General features: G+C 42.9%; 1 protein-coding gene across 3 annotated transcripts in view; it reads right to left on the bottom strand.

Moving 5' to 3' along the window:
- TJP2 (tight junction protein 2) overlaps positions 1-17,290 on the bottom strand; it is a 217,085-nt gene that overhangs the window by 17,206 nt on the left and 182,589 nt on the right. For all 3 annotated transcript variants that reach the window (XM_088476614.1, XM_088476612.1, XM_088476613.1), the window contains one exon: positions 11,827-11,912. In XM_088476614.1, the coding sequence (XP_088332740.1) occupies positions 11,827-11,912 (86 nt within the window). The remainder of the gene's footprint in view (positions 1-11,826; positions 11,913-17,290) is intronic.

Below are 17,290 nucleotides of genomic sequence, written 5' to 3'. Positions count from 1 at the left end.
ACAGGGAGATCAGCCTGTGTATAGACGTGAGAAATAGTCATACGAAGCCAGCGAGCCAACACCTGTTTGTTTGCTGGCCAACGTCGTTTGTGAAATCCATATAACTCAAAGAGAGAATCTGATTTCTTGACGGAACTGGTCTGATCTACGTAAATACGGCCTCCTTGCTCTCAGCATCGTCTGAATCACCGAAGCAGAGAAACCCCTAGCCTTTAAGACAGACTGGAGAGCCATGCCGCCAAAGCCAGCCTAGGTAAATCCTGGTAAAGACAGGGACCCTGCATTAGCACATCCTGTCTTAGAGGCAGTGGAAGTGGACTGTCTACAGATAGACGTGTCAGATTGTAGAACCAATGCCTCCTGGGCCAGGCAGGGGCCAGGCAGGTGCTATTAGTATCATCCTGCCTCCCTCCTGTGTTAAGGACGGTGAGAAAATGTTAATAAGAAATACCCGCAACTTGAGGGCCAGTATATCTTGGCTAGATGCAGCAGTGTAGCAGCTTAAACAGCTGATATGATAGTGGATGAAGCCTGTGAGCTTGTAGGATGTGATACGGCCTTTGGGATGGTAGCAGCCTTGAGAGATGAAAGTGCCTTGGCTGGCTGTGGCCTGTGGGCCTGAAGATGAGATGCAGCCTTGATGGCTGGAAGTGCCTTGGCTGGCTGTGGCCTGTGGGCCTGAAGATGAGATGCGGCCTTTGGGCTGGTAGCAGCCTTGAGGGCTGAGAGTGCCTTGGCTAGCTGCTGTAACAGAAGACTGTAGGAAATATGCTGGATGCGACCCGTGCCGCCGGGTTGACACAGGCGTGAATACACTGACTTGCGTACTGAGGATGCTGGAGTGCAGCCTGTGCTGCCGGGTTGACACAAGCGTGAGTACGTTGGCTTGCGTACTGAGGACGCTGGAGTGTGGCCTGTGCCGCCGGGTTGACACAAGCGCGAGAACGCTGGCTTGAGTACTGGGGATGCTGAAGTGCAGCCTGTGCCGCCAGGTTGACACAAGCAGCTGACGCTGGAGTGCTGCCTGTACTGTCAGGTTGACACAAGCGTGAGTACGCTGGCTTGCGTACTGAGGATGCTGGAATGCAGACCATGCCGCCTGGATGACACAAACGGCAGGTAGATGGTATGCGAACCGTGCTGCCCAGATGACACAAATGGCAGGTATACAAGACAAGCAGAAGGGCTGGATACTCTACTGGATTACAGGAGACAATGCCAGAAGTGGAAACATGTGAAATGCTATCACCGGCATCGGAGCAGCATTCACAGCCGAAGGACATGGATTCAGGAGCCAATCTGGATCCATCCCTGAATGGTGGACAGGAGGTAGGCGGAGTTTTCAGCAAACGCTGGCCCGGTGTTCGCTTTGCACAGCATTAGCAGTGTGGCAGCTTGTGACATCCTGCTTGAACTTTCTCATGACTCTTGAGAGGAGGGAGATTTAGAGGAAAGAGGTAGGCCAACCTGAAGTTCCATCTCACCGCCAGAGCGTCCACGGCTGCGGGGTCCTTTGTTCTGGACCATACCTGGGGACCTTGTGGTTGAGACGTGATGCCATGAGATCTACATCCAGTAATCCACACCTATCCCCCAGGAGTTGAAACACCTCCGTATGAAGAGCCCATTCTCCAGCGTGTACATCCTGGAGACTTAGGAAGCCCGCCTCCCAGTTGAGAACACCAGGAATTAATATTGCCAAGATTGCTGGAAGATGGCCCTCTGCCCACAGCAGAATCTTTGCCACTTCCCTCATGGGTGCCGGACTTCGTGGGCCTCCCTGATGATTTATGTAGGCCACTGCTGTCGCATTGCCAGACTGAACCTGGACAGGCCTGCCCTGAAGAAAGACCTGCGCCAGATTAAGTGCTTTGTACACTGCTCGAAGCTCCAATATATTTATTGGTAGGTGACTTTCCTGGTCCGTCCACCTTCCCTGAAAGGTGTGATGACCCCTCACTGCTCCCCAACCTCGCAGTCTTGCATCCGTAATAAGGAGACCCATTCCGGGATCCATAACAGACAACCCTTGTCTAAAGGAGATGTTTCCAGCCACCAAGCAAGGGAGAGCCAAACCTCTGGTGAGATGTGAATCTGATGCTTTATCCGATGATACTGACCATCCCACTTGGCCAGGATCCACAGCTGTAGGGAACTGGAGTGGAACTGGGCATAAACCACCATGTCGAATGTGGCTACCATGGACCCCAGTATCTGCATAGCCAACTGACACTGTGTGAACTGACACGGTTTGCTTGCAAAGTAAATTGTGCACACGAGACTGTAGTGCTACAATCTTGTCCTCTGGTAGAAGAATCCTCTGTCCCAGAGAGTCCAGCAGCACTCCCAAGTGCACCATCTGCACCAGGCCTTTCTCTACCGCAAACCTGAGAAAGGCCTGGTGGGATCTTGCAATCGGGACATGCAGATAAGCATCCTGTATGTCCAGTGAGACCATGAAGTCTCCAGGCTCCATCGCAAGCATAATTGACCGTTGAGTTTCCATACAGAATTTGGGCACCTTGATGATTCTGTTCAGAGACTTCAGATTCAGGATAGGGCGGTGGGTTTTGAATCAAAAATAAATTTGATTGATAACCCCTTCCCTGTTGCGTCACAAGAACAGGGACTATACCCCAATAGACTCCCGGTAGGCCGAAGCTCTGACCGGGTCTGCAGGAAGGTTTGAAGCAACAAACTTCTGAGGGGGGTACCTTAGGAATGTGATGGCATAACCCTGAGAGACCAGCTCTCACACCCAGGCATCTGTAGTTGCCTGCTGCCAGGCCTGGGAGAACTGTAAAAGTCGGTCTCCAACCTTGACATCCTCCAGGGGGAGACCCGCCCCATCAGACAGTAGGCTTACCGTCTGGCTTGGGAGCTGGGCATTTAGTTGACCAAGATTTCTAAGGCTGCGGTTTCCTGTGGGACTGACTCTGTCTTGCCGAGGACTGCTTGTTTGTCCTACCCTGTGGACGAAAGGGCCGAGATGACGACTGCCTCCTAGAGGAAGACGTAGATGGCAATTCAGCAGACTTCGGTGTTGCCAAAGAAGTTATGTCATCCAACCCTGGCCCAAACAGTACCTTCTCTGCAAAAAGCAAAGATTCCAGAGCCTTCTTAGACACTGCGTTCGCCTTCCAGGTCTTTAGCCGAATGGCGCTTTGGACTGCAATCGAGTTAGCCGAGACCCTAGAAGCCAGGATGCCTGCGTCAATTCCCGCTTCCCCCACATATATAGCTGCTTCCCGCATCTGGCCGAGAAGGGACTGCTGCTCTCTGGTTGGATCAACTATTGCATCCTCCAGAGATTTCGTCCAATCCTCCATCGTAGCGCTCCTGATTAATCTTGTCACATGAGCATCTATCGTTGGCGGAACTTCCCATTTATTACACACTCCTGGTGCAAATGGGTACCGAGAGGTTATATTCCTTGACAGGAGTATCCCATGCTTCAGACATGAGATTCGACAGCTGCCCAGACTGAGGGAAATAATCCTTAGTCACTGACTGACATCTATAGATTGGCTCCTTAGATGCCAGCGACACCTCCTCTTCCTCCATACTGAAGACAGATCTGACCGCTTTTACTAGAGAGGGAATATCCACAAGGGACGGATGGTCCTCTTTCACAGACAGACCCAGAACTCTGAGTATCAGAGTCTGATGAGAAGGTTGAGTCAGACTCCTGAGGCAACACATGACGAGAACCTCTTTTATGCCCCTGCTTTTTTACTACCACTGCTCTATCCACCTGTGGAGAGGCTGAAGACGGCAGTATACTCTAACTAGAGTGAGCAGCAGAATTAACCCAACAGGAATTCATGGAGGTCAAACACATAGGATGATACACATGCTGTGAGTACCCCATAGCCTGAGGCACTGCAGCAGCCGAAGCTCGTGCCTCCGTGACTTTGCCTATTAAAAAGGACAAAACCTCAGGTGTAATGACCATCTAAGATGACTCAGGTGCTGGTGCAGGTGTACCAGATTATATTACAACAGTTATTACACAATCCATGCTGGTTAACATCCTAGTCCGACAGGCCTGCAGAACAGGATTTACAGGATATAAGCACTGGAGGGCTCTCATCCTCACCTTTACCTTCAGACATGACAATGTACAAATGGCATAAGGTATACAGCATAAATGCAACGTAACTTTGTTTTCAATGAAACACCCCACACACCTTCAGAGGGATGAGGAGAAACACAGTGATGGATGTACCCGACAGTTTTGAAAACATAGGCAGTGTACACACAGCAGCTAGCATACAGTCACATACAATGCATAAATACGCATATTTGCTAAAGCAATATGAACTCTGGTTCAACTAAGCTGCCCCGAATATTGCGCATTAATATTGTGTGTGTGAGACATTAATATAATGTGAGTGTGTCATGTTTAGTATAATATGTGTGTATTACTATTAATATGATATATATGCATGTGTGTGCTTGATGGTGATAATATAATGTGAATGTTATGGCATGAATATAATGTGTGGAGGTGGTCTTAACCACTTAACTGACAAATTATTTTTCCAAAAATCGCTTCAAAAATTGTCGTTTGTTTTTTTAAGATTGAATTAGGTTAAGAACATCTTTTTAAAACTTTTCCAGCATGATTTTATAAAAGAAAATATTTTTTAAACACCGTATACCATAAAAATAGCAATACTGTAGTACAATCGGTGGCCAATGGGCTCAACCATCGATATAAACTATCGATGGTTATATATATATATATATATATATATATATATATACACACACACACACACACACACTGTAGATATATATACACATAGATATATATATATACACACACACACACACACACACATATATATATATAGATATATATATTATATACACACACACACACACACAAATATATATCTATCTATATATATCACAAAATACTGCCCGGAGCTTGAATAGGAGGGAGGGCGTATGGATGTTGCCGGCTATAGACAATTGTCACACACAGCTGCAGCCGCGCCAGGGGGAGGGCCGTGGATGCAACCTGGATCAGCCAGGCCACCGCAGCGCAAGAAGGACGGGGTTGGGGGAAGGTCCAGGGACACAGGACCAGCTGTCTGATGGAAAGGGGGGGCCGGGGACGAAGCAGCAGCAGCCGCCGAAACGCAGGAAGGGGATTGGGGGAGGAGCCAGGGACACAGGAGCAGCCGCCTCGAGGACAGGGGGGGCCGGGGATGAAGCAGCAGTGGCCACCGCATCACTGGTTGCAGGGGGTTGGGGGAGGGTCTGTGGACACAAGAGCAAGCACCTCGAGGAGAGGGGGGATTGGGGACAAAGCAGTACGGCAGACAAAGCGCCGGGAGGAGCGGGTGCGGGGGACGGCCAGAGAAACAGGATCAGTCGCCCAAATGAGAGGGGTAGCCGAGGCGCCGCAGCGCCGGGAAGAGAGGGTTGGAGGAGGGTCTGGGAACACCAGCGCAGGCGCCTTGAGGAGAGGGGGACTGGGGACAAAGCAGCACAGATGCCACAATGCCGGAAGGAGGGGGGGACTGGCCAGGGACACAGGATCAGCCGCTCAGGTGAAAGGGGTGGCTGGGACGCCGAGAGGAGGGTCCGGGAACACCAGAGCAGGCACCTTGAGGAGAGGGGGGACCGGAGACAAAGCAGCACAGCCGCCACAATGCCGGAAGGAGGGTACCAGGAACAATGGGCAGCCACACTGGGAAAAGATGCGGCGCCGGCTACACGGGTGGAGAGCAGCAGCCGCGGCTAGCGCGTGCTGCGGCTACTGCAGTGAGGACGGTCACGCAGGTTGCCCGATCACTGCTGGCCACAGTGATCGGGACACAGCATATGGAACACATGGCTGCACTTGCAGCCGCACCGGGAGGGGGGTGCCGCGGCGTGCCCGATCACTGTGGCCAGCAGTGATCGGGACAAGCTGGAGAGGCAGGCACAGTTGAGGAGGGATTGGCAGGTCCCTCTGATGTAGGCGGCTGCTGGAAGATTAGCTTCCCACAGCCGCCTAGTGGGCACTTCTGACTGGTCATATCAGATACAACCATGTCAGGGAAAGCCCAGCCTGGTGTGGTCATATCTGATACGACCGTGCCAGGCAAGTAGTTAATATAATGTGCCTGTATGATCATACCAGTATTATTATTATTATGTGTGAAGTATTAATATATTTTGTGTGTGTGGGTGCTACTAGTGTGATATAGGGGCCTATGTATTCATTTCCCCTTCTATGTACTAAAGGAAACTCATCCCAATTCATCCATCCCTGCCTATCTAGAATTAATATTTTAATATTTTTAAAGGGTTGTGCAGGACCCTTTCCTTTCTGGATGCAACCAGAGGTAATTAATTTGTGTTTTAACTAAATCAGTGTTATCTAATCTTTTCCTTCATTTGTTTTAAGAATATACACAAAAGCTAATGTTCTGTTACCATTTTTATAGAATATATATATATATATTTCAGAGTATATGGATTGGATTAAGAAGGTTAATTCTTTCCGGTGCTTATATATAGTATTGTATATATCAAAAGGCAATGAATGCCATTATTATTATAAAGCTAGGATATCAGTTCTGTAATTTTAATAGATGCAATCATAAAAGAGGCTTTCATTGTCATTTCACTGAAGGGAACCAACGTCTTTCCATATAAGCACTCTCTGTTCCACTTGCACCTCCTGAATTTAAATCCATCTCATCACGACAAGAAAGAGAAGAACAGAGAGACCACCAAACTATTGATTCCTGGACGGGTATCTCAGAAGACATCACCATGCCTCCTTGTAGCTCTAAGGGTGAGGTCACAAGGACAGCATAACCAAATCTTGATTTATGTGGAAAATGGAGACCATCTTCAATATGAAAAACAGAATTGCAGAAATGGCCATCCTGTTTTCATAGAAGTTATAGACAGCGATAGGAGAGAGCTGCCAACTCAGAAAAGTGGCTGGACAAAACCTCATCTCAGGTGAGGTCCCATAGTACTTTCATAGCCAGGTTCCCTAGAGAAACATTGCTTGCTCCATGTAAAAACATCTTAAAATTTATATGTAACACCAGAGGGAATTACCCACTAAAGGTTAAAATAAGCCTTCACTGTATTGTTGAGCATCTGGACTCATTTTTTGATCTGTTTTTATTGTTTTTCAATAAAAGTGCAAAAAGTCAACATAGAGGAATTCCATTGATATACAAAAAGTGTCATATACAAGAGAGCAATACAATGCTAATAGCAAAGACATTGGGATGGAAAACCGTAAGTCACAAAGAATAGATGACGATATGTAAATTTAACAAACATGTGCACCCATGAAATGAATTAAAACAAAATCAAAAGTCCAAGAAGTACAAGTGCCATGACACAAATAACATTAAAAAAACATCACAATTTAAGGGAGTGGAGGGAGGAAGGGGGAGGGGAAAAAAAGGTGATGTGAACTACTGTAACACACAAATTATCACAAACAGAGTCAGTTAAGGGGTGTTATGTATATAAGTACCATGTTGTGTTATCAAAGCACTTAGACTGGAAATTTAACTGGATAATAAAAAAAATCCCATTTCCTATGAAACGTAAGACCGCTTTCTCACTTTTAAATGGTTGCATAAACAACCATTTAAAAGTGGACAACATTGGAGGGATCATCGATATCCAAATTAAGTAGAAAGGCTTTTTAGCCACAGTGACTATAGTCATCAGGAGTGAGATAATATTTCACTTATGAGGCCCAGAGCCCTATTATCAAAATAAGAACAGAGCATGGCTAGAGGATCCATAGATAAAGGGAGAACATGGAGAATTTTACCCCAGAATTTGCGAATTTTACCACATTCCCATTGGACCATGTGACACCTCTGGCCTTGAGCAATATAAGCTCGATGAACCACCTTCATGTGCACTTCCTGAAGAAGGGCCGAGGATAAACGTGTGGAATCTAAATATGTTAAGATGGGATCAAAGGTTTCAATAGAAGGTATAGCCGCCTGCCAGCTCACTGTACATTTGGACCAAATAGAAGAGGAGCGAGGTTGAAGTAAAGCAACCGTGAGTAGCTTGATTCTAAATGAGTGGAAAGTTACATGCTGCAGAAGGGTAGATAAAGCATCCTTATCTTCGGTAGAGAGGGTTGGAAGAGGGAGCGTCGAGGCAAAATGACGAACCTGGAGGTACATATTAAACTGGGAATTTGGCAAATCATATTTTTCACGCAGGCCCTGAAAAGAAAATATACGGCCTCCTGGGTCATCTTTAACAGCAATGACACCTTTCGACTTCCATATTTTAAAATGCATGCTATTTAGGCTGGCAGGGAAAGAGAAATTGCCCCAAATTATTGATATAAGGAGAACTAAGGGGATTTCTGTGAAAGTATTTATTCACAGAAAGCCATGCAGCATAATTATCTCTAAAAAGACAATTATCAAGGAAACCAGATGGTAATAACGCTCGTTTGACTTGCAACAAAGCACTAGGTGAGAGAGGAGCAAATAATTCAAGTTCCAAATCAATGTTAGTGTATGAGCCAGCATTTTGAATCCAGTCAAGAATATACTGTACATAAAAAGACAGCCTTCCAGAAGACCACCAGATCAGGGATACCCGGCCCTCCATGACTTCGGGGGAAGTCTCAACTTTTTGAGCGCTATACGTGAGTTTTTACCACACCAAAGAAATTTCGCAAACAATTTAGAGAAGATAGTCAAATCTTTTTCTAAATAAGCCTACTGGCAACATCTGAATAAGACACAAAATCTTCAGGAAGGTTATGCTCTTAATAACCGCTGCTGAGCATCTTGAATTTTAATTGCCAAGCCCTGAATCAACAATGCGCAGGCAGGAACTATTAGGATTTTTTTGGAAATGGATAGATTGTCTTGCAGCCCACAAAACATTGGTCCAAGCTATTCCCTGTAGGGAACTAATTGGACTAAAGAAGTTTGCACCTCAGGTAGGGAGCAGCCTGCAGGACCAGAACCCATCTCGAAAGGTATATGACAGACTCAATGAGAAATATTCCCCAAGCAGGTTCCAGAAAGGTATTTGGGCCCTCCACATGTTCATTATATTTGTAGGCAGAAAATTAAATCCATAAACTGTGTGAGGGATAGGACTCGCTTCAGATTAAGCAATATCTGAAGGTTACCAGTGATTGCAGGTGTTGACTGAGACTGTAGTCTGGCATTTACAGCAGAGGTGTACAGCTTCCTTTCTCATTATACAGATGTGCCCAGCTAGTTTGCTGCTCCATACAGCCAAGTAGCGTGCCATGCATCTCCCGCCACACAGAAGCCTTGAGTCGCGCCACACAATGTTTCTTAACGTAACGTAGCGTAGCACTGGAAAAAAGTCATCCTGTCATAAAACTTTTTGTCCACCAGGTGTCACTTTTCCTAAAGTACACAGCACATGCGTCAGAGTTCCAAAGCATTTTCTGTATCACTGCCCGATGATTGACTGACAGAAGCTGTGATTGGGTACACTATAGTATAGCATTTTGGTCATAGAATCAGGGCTGTAGAAGAATGTGTAATAAAGTATTAAATAATAACAGTACAGTATGTGTGTGAGTCCTGTACTGTTAAAAAAAAAACCACACATATACATATACATATATATATATATATATATATATATATATATATATATATACACACACACACATATACACATATATATATATATTTTAGAAATGAACAAACAGGCGGCACTCACAGGCTGGTGTAAAAGACGAGTGTATTAAACAATCAACGTTTCGGGGCCTTTCACCCCTTCATCAGGACAAGATATATATATAATGTAACTTTTTACCTTCAAATGCATCTGAATCATACAGCGAATCGAATTGATAGCACAAGCAGCTTCTGCAGATTAAAATGATATGCAGCATAAGTTACACTAATAGCGACTATAACACTTTAACGTAGTGATTGGCTTGCAGATACACCCGTACTGGCTTACAGAACATAGGCATGCTGCATATCATTTTAATCAGCAGAAGCTGATTGTGCTAATAAGATGCATTTTAGGGTAAAAACATTTCTATCGACATCCCATCACTTGGCATTTCTGCTATACAGCACACATTGTAATGTACACTTAACAGGGGGCAAGTTTTTCATAGAGAGAGATCATGTCAGGTTCAATACTTTTAAAATACACTACTTTGCACTTCCCTTCTCCCTTCCTCTCTGTGTATGGCCACCCAAGTTCCTTCACCACCTCCCCCCACCATCACACAATTACTATTCAACTCCATCGAGCTCATTGTATGGCTCACCACCACCCCCACCACCATTTGCTTCTATTCAATGCTGCCGCATGCTGAGCCCGCTATTGACATTGTACACATTGCCTGCTTTAATTTGCACACTTCACATCACATTCACGACAGGTGCAACTCTCAACCTGGCTAGAGTGTGTAGGCTAGTGGGTAAGGTCTGCGCCTTGCATCTTGAGGTCTGGGGTTCGAATCATGGAAGGGGAGTTTTTTTTTTTTCTCTTCTTCTTTTCAATCTTCATTGCTAGATTCATTACTAGATTAAAAATAAATCACTTGGTGGTGTGTGTGAATTCTGTTATGGCATGGCGTGACTCAGTAGCACGAGCGTCTTTTATGCAACTTTTTACCTTCAAATGCATCTGAATCATACAGCGAATCAAATTGATGGCACAAGCAGCTTCTGCTGATTAAAATGATATGCAGCATGCCTATATTCTGTGAGCCAGTTCGGGTGTATCTGCACGCGAAACTTTATGTTACACTAATAGCGACTATAACACTTTAACCTAGTGATTTGCTTGCAGATACACCCGTACTGGCTCACAGACCATAGGCATGCTGCATATCATTTTAATCAACAGAAGCGGTTTGTGCTAATAAGAGGCATTTTAGGGATAAAAGACGCATAAAAGACGCTCGGCGCTACCAAGTCACACAGCACTCCTGGGCCATGTGTCGAGCAACTTGTAGCGCACGGAGGATAGATGTATGTGGACACATCTCTATTACTGTTCTGCAAATTACCTATCCCCAAAAGTGACCCTACAGTAGATGCATATTACTGTACCGAGTCCCAATAAAGCAGCCGTATATTAGCTAACATTGACCAGAAGACGCACACTAAGCATTACATAATGACAGAGCAACTGAAGTTCAGTTATTTTAAAGAACTCTACACAACTGAAAGCATTTCTCTCAACATCCCACATGCCATGGCTTAACTTTCATTGTAGAATACCACAGTACTGCCATCAGGTAACGTTCCATGGCACGACACAGGAGGCCTAAATGGCGCGCTATGAGCAACAAACTAGCTGGGCACATCTGTAGTTGGTCAATTTGATTTGCAGCTGAGGCCAAAGAAAGTGAGGGAGCAGGTAAATGTTCCAGAGAATATATAAGTCTGTCCCTCAAGCAACATAAAATATAAATAATAAAATACAATAACTGGACCTAGTGTGCATGAGCTGTTATAGGGGACAAAATAAGTCAGTTATTTTCGAGTGTTCTGCCACCTTGCGTTAAATCATGACCTACCATCTATGTCTACACACTGCAGAAAAAGAAATGAAAGTGAACAAACTCTATAATGAAACCATGTCTTTAAATTCTTTCCACTTTTTTGGGTGGCTGAAGTATTACATGTTGGACTTCCACTTCATGTCTTTGTTGCCATATAAACAGACATTGGAGAACTACATAGGTGAAGCCTGATATAAAACGCTCAATCAGAAGTAAAAAAAAAAAAAAACAACTTACCACAATTAATATTTTGTTTTTTAATTTTATTTTGTAGGAAAATAAAAAGAGAAATGTCATACCTTGCTGGCTGTGATCGATTCGGTTCATGTTTCTGTGGTTTTATAGGCACGGCATAAATATCAGGAAGTTTCTGTGCCAACTCCAACTTAAAAAAAAAAAAAGACAGCTTGTATTATATACAGTACATGTTTTTATTTGATTGGTGCACAGAGAAAAAAAGCTAAAAGAGAGGGGTGCCTGAGAAGGCAAAATAGAGGGAATTATAGGGGCACAACTGACAGGAGTAAATGTAAAGTATTTAAAGACAAATAGAAAAATAAACAAAGAAAGAATGGTGCAAAAGGAGAGAATGGACAAAGCTGCAGAAGAACGTAGCAGCAGGTGTCGGTCAAATGTTCTTATGGTTCTAGCTATCAAAGTGTGTCACTGTTCTACTTAACAGACTATCATTTCATTCTGAATCAAGCCTTCAGTTATCTAAATTTAAAGTAAATAATTTCCTGGTAGTCTAAATAAATATCCTTTTTTGTGATCAGTAAGATATACATTTTGGGGTCGGCCATAATTTGAGGTGATCTGGTAGATGGGGATGCAGTCACCATCCCACTGCAGACAATACTGGCGGACAGAATCCCAGTGCCAGAATGCCAACAGCAGTCAGAATCCCTATGGCTGCAATTGGTGAGCATTAGGGTTAGGTTTAGCGTTAGGCACCAGGGGGAAGGTTAGGGTCAGGCTGTGGGAGGATGGGGACGGTTAGGGTTAGGCTGCGGGAATAATGGGGTAGGGTTTGAACACATGCCTCCAAGCGTCGGGTTTAAACTGTCATGTTTCTGACTACCGGGATTGCGTATCCAACTCGGTGGATGGCCACATTTTGACAAGAGTAACAAGTGTAAGAGTGTCACATACAAGGCATGAAACATCTAGTTACGATGAGAATTGGGAATGTGAAAGCACCATTTTGAAAAAAATTTAATTTCCATTCTGAGGGTTTCTGTTTATTTGTTGCTTAACCTGTTATAACTTACTTAAAATTACTTTAAAAAAAACAACAACTTCATATTCATTTTTTTAAACTATTTTATTTTTTTTAAACCAAATAATAAGTCTATCAGACGTATAGTGGAAAAAGATATTTCAGAATGTATTTAAAAAGTCTAAATGCATTAATCATTCGGAAAGGTTTGTTAAACTTATACAAAGTATATATCTCGCTCCTGCACGTATACATATATTTTGGCCTGATACTTCACGGCTATGTTGGAGGAATTGTGGTGAGAATGGTCCTCTTCCCCATATTTTTGGTCATGCCCAAATCTCCGGTCATTCTGAGTAGAAGTCTTTAGCCTCATTTCTCAAATTACAGGGATGACTCTTCCCTGAAATGGCTTTATTCCAACCATTATCCCACCTCTCTCCAACCATACTGCATATACGTAACAGTTCACATCCTTATTGTCACTATATCGGCCATTGCCCATTACTAGAAAAATCCGAATCCCCATAGCTCTCTCTGAGATTGTATAATATGTCCAAAAGAGTTATTATATGGGAATCCTATATTTCACTTCCACTACTTCTCCCTTGATTAAATGGAGGTTGTGGTTTGAGTACTATTCCACATTGAGGCCATTACCAAGCTCCACTGTAACAATTGTATCTTAGTAATGACCTGTGGTATCTGATTTAGTTAGCGATGTACTACTGGTTGTGTTTGGTTATTATTGTTCTCTTTTTCTTCAATAATATTTTATTATGTCTGACTTTTTACAACCCAAGGTGTGTTTCAATAGCTCAATTATCCCTGGATAATTCCCCCTTTTCCTTCTTCCCCCTCGTTCACCCCCTTTATCATTATTATATCTTTTTTATGGTGGTTCTGTTTATTTGTTTTAATTTGTTGTATCTTTGTTATTAATTGATTATTGTACCATAGCCAAAGTTGATTGTATTTTCAAAACTGCTAATACATTTTACAATTAAAAAATAAAACAAAACAGTAAGGATAGGCTCCAATTGAATGCTACTTAAATAAAATAGCAGCTTCCAGATAAGTAAACATTGGCTCTAATAGTTTCAGTGGCAGGGCAGATCCAATATGGGCCAATCTTACTGTGCTATTTATTTCCTGATGATGTCATCAAATAATTCCCCATGAATACAATCTTTGTTATTAAAGTGTATAAAAGAAAGTATGGAGCGCTTTTTGTTCAGATACTATCTAGTATAAACACCTGCAGCTGACACCAGAGGAATTCCTGCAGAATTACCTCACACAAAAATTAAATAAACAACACAGTAGGTGTCTGCGCTGATGTCAATACATAAAACACATGTCTGGATAAATATATCATAAAAATTTATTTATACATATATTAAGAATATATAAATGAACTGCAGTTCAATAATACAATTAGATATACACACATCAAAAGAAAAAAACAAACAAATATATCTGAATACTGTCAATGTACAATATAGAAAAAAATGACTAAAGCCACCGGAGCAGCGCGACCTAGCCTCTCAGGTCAGTCGGGAGCCGCCAGAGTGGCGCCACCCTGCCTTACAGTCTGGTCGGGAGCTGCCGCAGCGGCGCGACCTAGCCACACATATTGGCTGCACTACCATTTTGGGAAACCCTGACAGGGTAAGGATTTGGGGAGCTCGTTCCAGCCTACAAACTAGTGGGATTAAGGATTCAATTTGAGGTTGTTAGGAGTATCTCTGGCTCCAGAGTCTGCAACCTTATCAATTTTCATTTTATCATAGGATTTATTCATCCGTTTAATACATCCCTTCTATGTGCTAGCAGGTTCTGTTTTTGGACACGTTTTTCATCTAGTATCAGAATCACTCACTATGCATTACAGGTGATAACGGATGCTGGGAATATAGATAATTGCCTAATTTCCAGCTTCATTTAATCAGATGTCCTATGTACGGTCACAGTGCAATATTGGTATGTCGACTTGGATGCAACAACATATTTAGTCATTTTTTTCTATATTGTACATTGACAGTATTCAGATATATTTGTTTGTTTTTTTCTTTTTATGTGTGTATATCTAATTGTAGTACTGAACTGCAGTTCATTTATATATTCTTAATATATGTATAAATAAATTTTTATGATATGTTTATCCAGACATGTGTTTTATGTATTGACATCAGCGCAGACACCTACTGTGTTGTTTGTTATTAAAGTGACATGAACCAAATTACATGGTTCCTGACTTTTGAGCTGTCATTGTCACATTAACAGCTGCAGAAAAACAATTGGACATGAGCAGGTTAAACTGACTACAAACGCAGCTATTTTATACCAAATTGGCATATCAGTTACCCAGAACAATCACCCTAACTCAGAGGTCCTCAAACTCGGTCCTCAGGTCCCCACACAATTCACGTTTTCCAGGTCACCCAGCAGGTGTACAGGTGTAGTCATTACCCACTGACACATTTTAAAAGAAACACAGGTGGAGCTAATTATTTCACTTGTGATTCTGTGAGGAGACCTGGAAAACATTCACTGTTTGGGGCCCTAATTAATAATATCAAAGTACATTGTATGCCATTTTATGGGACAAAGCTGAACATCCTGTCACTGCTTTGACATATATATGTAATCATTAGACAACATACAAACATACATCCATGGCCAAAAGTTTTGAGAATGACACAAATATTGGTGTTCACAAAGTCTGCTGCTTCAGTTTTTATGATGGCAATTTGCATATACTCCAGAATGTCATGAAGAGTGATCAGATGAATTACTATTAACTGCAAAGTCTCTCTTTGCCATGACAATGAACTTAGGGCCTGATTCAGAGTTGGAAATAGAGAGAGAGATAGCACTTAACTGTGTACCTGGACAAACCATGTTGCAATGCAAGGTGTGTGAATACAGATTTTTTTTTTTTTTTTTGCTTGTAGGGTAAATACTGGCTGCTTTTACATGTAGCCCACAAACACTGCACAGCTTTATTAACTCTACAATTTAGATGTCAGTTTGGACACCTCCCTCCCAAATCTAAGAGGGGTATTCAATATGAAACGTTAACTTCACTGACGCTCCCGCTTATCCCCGTATTCAATATAAAATTACGAAAACGGGAAACTCCGAAGTTGGATTTGCGTAAAGTTACGAATTTTTCTTTAAAATAATTGAAAGACCCCCCTAAAGTTGTAAAAACATGGGGGATCACTATGGGTACCCCCGTTTTAGCCTTTAATTGAAAGTCGGGGATTTAAATAGCCGCAGCAGGTGTTTTTTTCCCGACATTGAATAAGTGATGCAGAAGAGCACTTAGGTTATTTTTTTCATTTTTAAGTGGTATCATCAAATTTGGGGTACATGAAAATGGGTACCAGCATATTTTTAAGTCCCAAAAGTAATTTTTTAAAAATTCTGCATTTGTGCACCTGCCGCTATAATTCTATTCTAGAAAACATCTGCCGCATACTTGCAGAATAGCCCTGAACCTATTTCCCTATTGTTAAACAATTTTTCCCCATTTTTTTTTTTTCACCCCAATTTTTAAATTCATTTTTTGGGGTGTCCCTATTTTTTTTTTAAAACTTTTTTTTTTACACAGTTCTTTTTTAAATGTCATTCCCAGGGGTGCAGGCTATTTTTTTTTAAGCCTGCACCCCTAAACCCCAATTCTGCACTTTTTTTCGACACCTATTCAATGGTGAAAAGTTATCCCCGTTTTTTATCAAAGACTTTTCAAAACTGTGATAAGTCTTTGAAATTGAATACGGTGTAAAAGTAAAACCTGCGATAATGATGTCATACCTCCGATATTAACGCAAAAACGATGTTATCACACCCATATTGAATACCCCTGTAAATCACTCTGCACATTTTAAATCTGCCCCACCTGCAGTGCAGCATGGTTTCACCAAGATGATCAGTTCAGAGAGCTCTCTCTCTATTCCCAACTCTGAATCACGCCCTTAATCCCAAAAACAAATTTTACACTGCATTTCAGCCCTGCCACAAAAGGACCAGCTGACATTATGTCAATGATTCTCTCGTTAACACAGATGAGAGTGTTGACTAAGACAAGGTTGGAGACCACTCTGTCATGCTGATTGAGTTAAAATAACAGACTGGAAGCTGTAAAAGGAGGGTGAGCTTGAAATCATTGTTCTTCCTCTGTTAACCATAGTTACCTGCAAGGAAACACGTGCAGTCATTATTGCTTTGCACAAAATGGGCTTCACAGACAAGGATATTGCTGCTAGTCAGATTGCACCTAAATCAACTATTTATCGGATCATCAAGAACTTCAAGGAGAGAGGTTCAATAGTTGTGAAGGCGGCTTCAGGGAGCCCAAGAACCCCCAGCGAGCGCCAGGACAGTCTCCTAAAATGTATTCAGCTGTGGTATCAGGGCATCACCAATGTAGAGCTTGCTCAGGAATGGCAGCAGGCAGATGTGAGTGCATCTTCACACACAGTGAGGCAAAGACATTTGGAGGATGGCCTGGTGTCAAGAACAGCAGCACAGAATCC

Source organism: Taudactylus pleione, unplaced genomic scaffold (assembly GCF_031769625.1).
Source record: "Taudactylus pleione unplaced genomic scaffold, aTauple2 ptg000190l, whole genome shotgun sequence".
NCBI lineage: Eukaryota > Metazoa > Chordata > Amphibia > Anura > Myobatrachidae > Taudactylus > Taudactylus pleione.
This window is presented reverse-complemented; position numbering and strand designations above follow the sequence as displayed.